This window comes from Garra rufa, chromosome 15 (assembly GCF_049309525.1).
Source record: "Garra rufa chromosome 15, GarRuf1.0, whole genome shotgun sequence".
NCBI classification, from domain to species: Eukaryota; Metazoa; Chordata; class Actinopteri; order Cypriniformes; family Cyprinidae; genus Garra; species Garra rufa.
In genome coordinates, this window is record NC_133375.1 from 3,188,331 (window position 1) to 3,198,166 (window position 9,836).

The window sequence follows — 9,836 nt, forward strand, 5'->3', positions numbered from 1 at the left end:
TTATTAAGCCCTTGGAACCGTGTGGAGCACTTTTTATGATGGATGGACGCACTTTTTTGGACTACAAAATCTTAGCAGCCATTCACTGCCATTATAAAGCGTGAAAGAGCCAGAAAATTTGTAATATAACTCTGATAATATTTGTCCAAATGAAGAAAGTCATACACACCTAGGATGGCTTGAGGGTGAGTAAATCATTTAGTTTACTAATATTATATATATTAGTAAACTAAAATGTGAAAACAGTCATATAAAACAATAAAATATTACATTAAAATCTAATCAAATTAAACTAAACTAAATATGTTGTCCGCATAGTACTATTATGCAATTTACTATGTAAAACGACTAATTATGTAATTCCCAACATTCACCTAACAAATGCATGGTTTTGTGGTGTGGTGTGTAGCTTGTGACTACAGGAGTTACGAGCATTAGTTCAGATGCTTAGATGTACTATTATTGGTAGTTTTAGTATTTCTGGAGTAGTACACAGGCCTTCCTGGTGTTCAGATTAACATCACCCTGACTGCAGCTCTCCTCTCTTGTCATGTTCACAGATCAGAATGGCCCTCTCTCAGATGAATAGCAGTGACTCTGATGAGGATGATTTGTCTTTTTAAGTGCTTTTCTCAGGGTTATCAATAAATGCTCAGGTTGATTGTGTAATTGACATCTAAAACCATAATAATTTACAATGATTAGGTATTTCAGGTCTAGTTGATAAAGGAATGAATATATTTAAAATGTAAATGATTAGGAATCTAATTTTGGTTTTATCCCTTCTGATTTCTTGTTTCACCCCATCATTTGTCATTTTCCCCCAATAAAGTCTGTTTCCAAGTGCATTTTCTCATCATTAACCCATTCCACATCCATCAGTCTAACAATGCATTGCAAATGACATCGCGTTTCATTGATTTATAGACACACGGTAGACTTTGCAAAGGAGCTGGGGTGTGTACGGTGACTTCAGCCTCTTTAAAAAACGTCGTGACTAAATCTTTGCTTAAGTTTTGCATTAAATTCTTTTCTTCCCTCGTCTTTTTACTAGGGAAATTTGAGAAATTTGCATTCTTGCATCCGGAGCACGTTTAGACACACCAGTCAGATCTATAGGCAATGTGAAAGTGCTTTAGAACTACTATTTTGTAACTTTACATTTTGTTAAAATTGTTTAAATTAGCTTAAACTAGTGCAACGTATATGTAGATAAGTAGTTGATTTTGAAGTTCTGTTGCCGCTGTGTCTTTTGTCATCAGTTTGTGTCATTATACTCACTCCATCACCATTTTCAGATCCATATTTTAGGCCAGAAAAGATTTGATCGTAGAAGTTCGCTAAATTGATGTTTTCGTTAATATTAATGGGTTTCTCCATTTGGTTTGTAGAATATTGAAAACGGACGGTTTGCCAAGTACAGATACTTTGCTCATGCTAAGGTGAACGAATCAGATTTCCTGATGATCACTAAAAGGTAGGTGAATTATATAAACCAGTCATTTTGCATGGGCAATGCCACATGAGCGCATTTAGATGAAGGGAAATTTTGGTTGTAAGCATTTACAAGTACAGTAGCATTAAGCATGTCACTGCTGATTTGCTTCAAACCTTTTGGCCGATGAATTTGTTTGAAGGGGTGGTGTATATCTTAATATTTTAGCCATTTAAACCTTTAAATAATAAAAAATAGCCATGTTTATTTGCATCTTATGAGCTAAATTCAGTACACGCAAGCATACAGTTTTTAGTAAAAAAAAATTATTTTACTTAACAAAAAATTGTGACTGCTTAAACAAGCATTGCTTATTGGGGAATGTCAATGCGCCCCTAAACCCATATATTAAACTTAGGCACATAAAACTTTCCCTATACCCATTTATTAAACTTATTAAAGGCTAAACTATACATACATGACTTTTAATGACTAAGCAGCTTTTCTGACTTTATAAATGTTACAGAAAAACATACATTGTTTGTACAGAATATACATATATTGTACACTATATAACAAACTATAACAGACTTTCAAGTGATTCATTGCTAGGAGACATGACAAATTAAAAAATGTAGTTTAAAATCAAATCAGTGTATCAAACTTGTTTGAAGTTGAAGCTGAAAATCTCTGCCGATCATACACCACTTCTGGGAGCTAGTGTCAGCTCATCCAGAGTGTAAATTGGGCCAGAAATCAGGGTGTTTTTTTTAGTTTTTAGTAACATACATTTTTCTCATATTGCACCAAATTTTGTGTCTGTTTCAGGATTACTTAAGCAAACAGTTTTGGCTAGTGATAATACAGCAAATACATGTAAAAATGCATGTCATTTCTAATAGCCATTCTACAGAGTTGGTCCAAAGTCAGAGTTGGAAATGTCTTGAAAAAAAAAATATCTTCCAAAAAATGTGTATGTATGCAAATTGTATAATATCCAAGGTACACATTTCTTGTAATTGTGCAGTTAATTCTCACTGTATTTTCAGAAAGTTTTGGAATATTTGTCCTTTCTCTAAATTTGTCACTACTGAAATACAGTAATGTATCATTTAATTATAAGGGTTATATTGACCTAAGATTTTGCTTCTGCATTGTAAATATATGCTTTTGCTGGTTTTTTTAGAGGTAAATACATAATTACATTTGTAACAATATTTCAAATGTAATTTTTTAGATTTGTTGTATTTTGAATCCAATTTTTCTTTGTAAAAGGCAAAAATTTAAATCATACTGGTTTCAAAGTTAAGGATTCATTGAACATACAACATACAAACCAAAATCATAACATTAATTAAGTATACTTTATTTTTGACAAAACATCCAATTTTTGGTGATGACTGCACATTTTCGGTGGTGACAGTAATGTTTTGGTAGCGACCCCATCACATTACAGAATTTGAACCCACCTACTAAAACACTACTAAAACATAAATAAAGGTGTTTTCTAGTGACGTTCCTTAAATTTACACACAGGTTTTTCATAATTTTGAGCACATTTACCTCAAAATGATGGGGCCTATCTACTCACCATGTAGCTATCAGAGATAGGGACACATGAATATTTCCTGATCATAAATATAGGGGTGTGCTTAAAATCAGTCTTAGCCAATGGACTAAAACATACACTGTTTCAGTAGTGACATGAAAAAGCAGGACACATTTTTTACATAATGTAAAGTTTCATAATTTAAAAAGATTAGAAACAATAAATATTTTTTTTAAATATAAAAATTACTTATCATTATCACTTATCATTACCTATCATTTTTTAAATTTAGGGATTAGGGTTCGGGACAGCCACCTCCCAATTGAAAGTGCCTACTACATGATGATTTTACAGTGCCTTGCAAAAGTATTCATACCCCTTCATTTTTTCCCCCACATTTTGTTTTGTTGCAGCATTATGTTAAACAGCTTTAAATTAGTTTACCCCACATCAATCTACACTCCATACACCATAATAATGACAAAGCAAAAACCAGATTTGCAAATTTTACAAATTTATTAAAAATAAAACACTGAAATAAGTACATTGCATAAGTATTCATACCCTTAACTCAGTACATAGTTGAAGCACCTTTACAGCCTCAAGTCTTTTTGGGTCTGATGTGACAAGCTTTGCACATCTGCATTTGGCAATTATCTGCCATTCTTTGCTGTTAGACCTTTTTCTGAGAGGTGTGTGCCTTTCTAAATCATAGTCATTCAAATGAATTTGCCACAGTTTAACTGTTTTAAGCAATATGAATGCTCCTGAGCTAAAGTTGGAAATTTGGTATGAATACTTATGCAATGAGATCTTTTCAGTTTTTTTATTTCTAATAAATTTGCAAAGATGTTACAAACCTGTTTTGTGCTTTGTCATTATGGTGTATGAGATGTAGATCGATGTGGGAAAAAAGTAATTTAAAGCAGTTTAACATAATGCTGCAACAAAACAAAAATGTGGAAAAAAATGAAGGGGTATGAATACTTTTGCAAGGCACTGTATATATATTAAGCTTACTGATATTTTTTATATTATTGTGGGTTTCAATAGATAATAGAAGGATCTTAGTGATCCTAGTGTAAGATTTGAATACTTAAATGTTTTAAATGTGTTTTTTTTTGGTTGTGGGACAGCAGTTTGCATCATATCTGTTGAATGGCCCATATTTGTCCTACTCTATTAATTCAAGTTATGTGCTACAGTATTTACCGCCCTTTTTATTTAATTAAAGCTTTACAGCTTTCAATGTTTGTGGGATTTTATTTATTTTTTATTTTTTTCCTCTTTCAGGGGGATATTTTTTGTGACTAAGGGCACATTTGGGCAGCTGACGTGCGAGTGGCAGTATCTGTTTGATGAGTTTACTAAAGCACCCATGATTGTGGAGGGCAGGAGACTGCGCATAGAAGCAAAGGTACGTCATTTTATGTGCATTTATCAACAACATTAAATCTAAATCCAACTGGTTTATTTACTTAATAAATGTCACTACTACTCTTGTGTCTGTTACGCTAAATGTTTATGTTTAGCACTGTATTTTTATAGTCCTGTTGTTCATGTATATAGTATGTACTTACACTATAATTAAGTACTAAACCTAACCCTAAAACTTAACCCAAGTAGTTAACTTGCATTACTGTTTGTTCTTACATAATCATTCATTAACTGTTTCTTCACATCTGAAAGGACTTTTATTTCTAATGATATAAGCAAGGCCATGTAGGTGAGGACTGAGCATTAACAATGTAAACCAAATATTCAAGCAGCGATTACAAGGGTTCAAGGGCTTTAAGGCATTTAAGCACATATGTGACCTTGAACCACAAAACCAGTCTGAAGCAGCTTGAGAATATTTGTAGCAATAGCCAAAAATACATTGTATGGGTCAAAATAATCTTTCTTTAATGCCATAAATCATTGTTAGGGTTAGGTAAAGTAAGTAAAGACTGTTTTCATGGTCCATAAAGATATTTTGTAAATTTCCTATCATAAATGTATCAAAACCTAATTTTTGATTAGTAATATGCATTGATGATAACTTCATTTGGACAACTTCAAAGGCGATTTTCTCAATATTTCTTTGGCACCCTCTGAATTCAGATTTTGAAATAGTTGTATCTCAGCTAAATACTGTCCTATCAATGGATGTATGGTTTTCAAAAAAAAAAAAAACCCTTATGACTAGTTTTGTGGTCCAGGATCACATATGAAAAAATACATTTACATATTATTTAGCAAGCCTGTAACCACCTAAGTCAAGCTAAGACCAGCTGTGGTCCAGTCTCCCTAAAAGTTTGCATGCTTGCTTAGAATCACCTGTCGCATGTGCTTACAAGGTTTTGTGAAGTTTTGAGCTTTCGTTAAAGCTTTATAGGCTTTTGCGTATTTTTGGACAGGCACCTTCTTTAAACAACCCTGTTATAGATTCCCAAAGGGTCAGTTTCAACATTTTTGATAATTATTGACCTAGAGAGTACAGAGAATTGTACAGCAGTGTTTTTTTTTTTTTTTTTTTCAGATTGAGTGAAAAATCTAAAACTAGTTTGCAGATGTAGGTTTTATACATTTTCTTAATCATTTAACAAATTATTTGATTGACAGCAGTGGTTCTAGAGGCAAAGTTGTTCGAAATGATGAGGTCTATCATATGATATGAATATTGTGCGTATATGTGAAAAGCAGTGCAATATACAATCGTTTATGCCCTTGAAAAGTACTATATCATTCCCCAGTGGTTGATTCCTTTCAAATTTGTCACAAACTCTCAGGGTCATGAGTCAAGCAGGCCCACCGAGTTTCTTTCCAATCCACCTTCATTATCCTTGTCTAATAGGTGCTCAGACTTCATTGGCCTGTGACGACCATGGTGTTTTGAGATACGCAAATCTCCTTATAGAGATTGGAACCACTGGTTTGGTTCCAATCAGGCAAAGAACCTAGGACTAGTTTGCAAAAGTAGGTTTTTCAAAAATGCTAAATACTAAAACATTTCGCCAGGGATTCCAACGACATAAGGGACTTGAGTTATGAGCAATTTCATACTTTTGATCGCTGAAGTGCCCCCGTCAGGCCAATTGGGGTGAGTCTTGGTGACTTTGTAGACAGTGTGAGTACTACCATCCCTCCAAGTTTGAAGTCTCTACGACTTACAGTTTGGTCTGCATGATCAGTTTTACATGGAGATTGCTGATTCTTGGCTATTCTAACAATTACAATAGAGTTTCAGCACTACATGCTTGAATTCCTAATAATAACATTTCCTGACATGTTTGATCCAAATAAAAATTCCTCTTGAACAAGGATTCCTTTTCTTATCATGAAAATATCTTTATGTTCTTCTGATTTTGACAGGAGCGAGTCAAATCAGTATTTCATGCCAAAGAGTTTGGGAAGATCATCAATTTCAAAACTCCAGAACTAGCAAAGGTACAGTCGCACGTTTTTGCTGCTGGAAACAAATTCTTGAACTGTTATCTTAACGTTTTGTAACAAGGAGCACAATGATTGTTTAGGCCAAAAATGGATGAATTCATCAACCCGTTCTAGGTGTATATGACTTTCCTTTTTTTAGACAAACATAGTCAGAGTTATAATAAAAATGTCCTGGCTTCACCAAGATTTATAATGGCGGTGAATGGCTGTTGAGATTTTGAAGTCCAGTAAAGTGCATCTATCCGTCATAAAAAGTGCTTAATAAAGGCCTTCTGAAGTGAATCGATGTGTTTGTGCAAGAAAAATATCTATATTTAAAACTTTACCAACTATAATCTCTAGCTTTCGCCAACTGTTTTACGTGCATTCATAAGAGAGTAGGCATTTTTCTCACACAAACACATTGATTCACTTCAGAAGGCTTTTATGAACTCCCTGGAGCTGATGCGGAGCACTTTTTATGTTGAATGGACGCACTTCATTGGACTTCAAATCTCAACAGCCATTCACTGCCATTCTAAAGCTTGGAAGAGCCAGGCCTTTTTTAATATAACTCTGATTGTATACGTATGAAAAAAGAAAGTCATATACACCTAGGATGAGTAAATCATGGGGTAATTTTCATTTTTGCATAAAATATCTCTTTGAGAGTTAGATGTTTAGTTTACCACATTTAAGTGTCGATAAAATAGCCTGTAAAGGTTTGTACCTAATCATGCATTTCTGTCGTTCTCAGTGGGTTCTTGCCAAGCTTGAAGATGCCAGGGAAAGTCTGCCGAAGTAAGGATAGTTAAAACGACATGCTGCTGTGTGCCTTTATGCTGCTTTTGCAGTGTGCCACTTCACATTATACCCACAATGCAACAGTCATTCACTGAACACTGAATACCACGCCGGTAGTGACTGTTAGACTGTGTTTGTGTTTGGTTTACATGACACTGTACCTTTCTTTCCCCTCTCGCCGTCTCATTTAGATCTCAAGTCTTTACAATGTGCCTCTACATGCAGAACAACGACTCGAAACATGTCTCCTAACTAAAGCCACACTAAAGTGTAAATCAAGGTGTCATTTTATAAACAAATCACCGTAATAAAGACCAATACACTGTATGTATTTTATTTGTCTTTACATGTGGGAATGCGTGTTGCATTTAAACACAAGTGACCAGGACTGTTTGAAAATGGGAATCTGGTATTGTATGTATAGGAGAGCAGGGATATTTTTTTAATAAGTGGCTTTGCATGAAATGTCTATTTAATTAATTATAGCTCGTCTTAATACTCAACAGTTAATGCTTTTTGACTGCTTTATGTCTCTATGCAGCCACACTGCGTTATTGAAAAACTGTAACATACTGTAACACAAATATGCAAATGTTTATTATTTAGCTTTTCAGTAAAGCTACACATGTCCGTTTTCTTAATGAATGTCAATGAATTGACATTAAAGATGTGTGAAATCAAAAATGACCTCTTTTATTGACCCTGATGTCACTCTTGGGCAACCTGGAAAATGTACTTACTCTTAGCTCATCCAAGATTAAGATGAGTTTGTTTCTTCAGAGGAACAAGTTTTGGATTAATGTACCAGTGCACTAGCCTGGAAGAATCCAGACCCTAATCTATTAAGATTAAGGGTCTGGCATCGAGCAATGAAAAGTGTCTAACTTGAGGGGCGGCACCAAGCATGCATTTGGTACTCTCAATGCACGCAATTGGATAACACCACGACCAATCATTAAGTTTTCACTAAACCCCATACGCTTAGCTAGCTACCAGCGGAGCTAACTGATAGATTAAACTCTTGCCGTATCCAGTCGGCAAAACAGCAAAAACGTCCTTCTTGCAAAGGAACGATTCGAGCGCGGTTTTCTGTTCCTCTTTTATATGAAAAGCCAAGTCTAACTCGTTCATTGTAGCGGCCAAAGCAGTTTCAAACAACTAGTGCTCATCTGTTTACTAAATGATTCCGGACGTCGCAGCGCTGTCGTCATCAGCTTAGCTCGCCTCTGGCCCGCCTACATCAGATACACCGATTTGATTGGTTCCCACAACTGCTTACGTAATGCAGTAACCTGCATCATTGCTCGATGCCAGAGTGTCTTGCAGAGACGATTCAAATTGTGCTCTCGCGAGACTTCGGGATTTCCAGGGTACCATTGCACCACTTGTTCAATGGAATGGGTGCCGTCACAATGAGAGTCCAAACAGCTGATAAAAACATCACAATAATCCACAGCACTTCAGTCCATCAGTTAACATCTTGTGAAGCTGAAAAGCTGTATGTTTGTAAGAAACAAATCCATCATGATGTTTTTACTTTTGGATGCAATAAAAAGCATAGTTCACCCAAAAATGAAAGTTTAAGTTAAGTTTATCTGCTTACCCCCAGAGCATCCAAGATGTAGGTGACTTTGTTTCTTCAGTAGAACACAAACAATGATTTTTAACTCAAACTGTTGCAGTCTGTCAGTCATATAATGGCAGTCAATGGTTACCAAATCTTTGAGAGTAAAAAAACCACACAGACAAGACCAAATTAAACCCTGCGGCTTGTGACGATACATTGAGGGTCTTAAGACACCAAAACAATCGGTCTGTGCAAGAAACTGAACAGTATTTAGATCTTTTTTACCTCGGATCCGGATTTTAGAAATGGTTTCTATTTCCGCAAAGTCGCGGCTGGAACCAGTGTTGCCAGGTTGGGCGGGTTGGCGCTCAATTGGGCTTCTTTTGATTGGCTTGGACCGGAGAATAACGCATTGGGTGGGTCGACAAAATTTGGGCTGCTTTTAAAAAATTAAAAGTCGCCCAATCAGCTGCTTTTTGTCTTCGCTTTTATCTCAGTCTATTTTAATATAATACGCCTTATTCAGCCCGCCGCCATTTTGAATCGAAAACGAGGCTGTGAGGGATAGCAGTCCAGCAGCGCCCACTGTGGCATATTGTTGCGTACCGGGATGTAGATTGTTTAGTCATAAAAATAAAGAGAAAATATAATTTCACTAATTTCCACAGGAGAAAGAACTTCAGAAAATGTGTATTATTAAAGTTCGACAGGACATAGGACCTAACTTTCAGGTAACAATATTGCATTTATTTAAGAAAATGACTGTGGAAACTAGCCGGTTGGCTAATTGCTAATTTATAACGTGAGCATGTTTATCTTCCTTTAAAAGTTTACGCAGAGCTAAAATGTTATGTTTTACTACAACAACTAAACTAAATATCTACATTTTGTATAGATTACAAAGAACACAACAGTGTGGCTCAACGTTTTACTAAGGATTGTTTTTCAAAAACACTGACTGGAATTAGGAAGCTTAAGGAGGGTTCAGCTCCGTCTGTGTTTACCTGAACTCAAAGACCTCACGAAAAGAAAACCTTGCGATCGTAAATGAAAAAGATATTATTTTT

General features: G+C 35.3%; 1 protein-coding gene across 1 annotated transcript in view; it reads left to right on the forward strand.

The window, feature by feature from the left end:
- The window catches only part of LOC141287013 (intermembrane lipid transfer protein VPS13A-like), a 53,270-nt gene extending 45,390 nt beyond the window's left edge, over positions 1-7,880 (forward strand). Inside the window, exons 35-39 of the mRNA XM_073819142.1 lie at positions 1,392-1,477; positions 4,278-4,401; positions 6,339-6,413; positions 7,156-7,199; positions 7,394-7,880. Of these exons, the coding sequence (XP_073675243.1) occupies positions 1,392-1,477; positions 4,278-4,401; positions 6,339-6,413; positions 7,156-7,199; positions 7,394-7,454 (390 nt within the window). The 3' untranslated portion in view covers positions 7,455-7,880. The remainder of the gene's footprint in view (positions 1-1,391; positions 1,478-4,277; positions 4,402-6,338; positions 6,414-7,155; positions 7,200-7,393) is intronic.
- Positions 7,881-9,836: the final 1,956 nt, after the last annotated feature.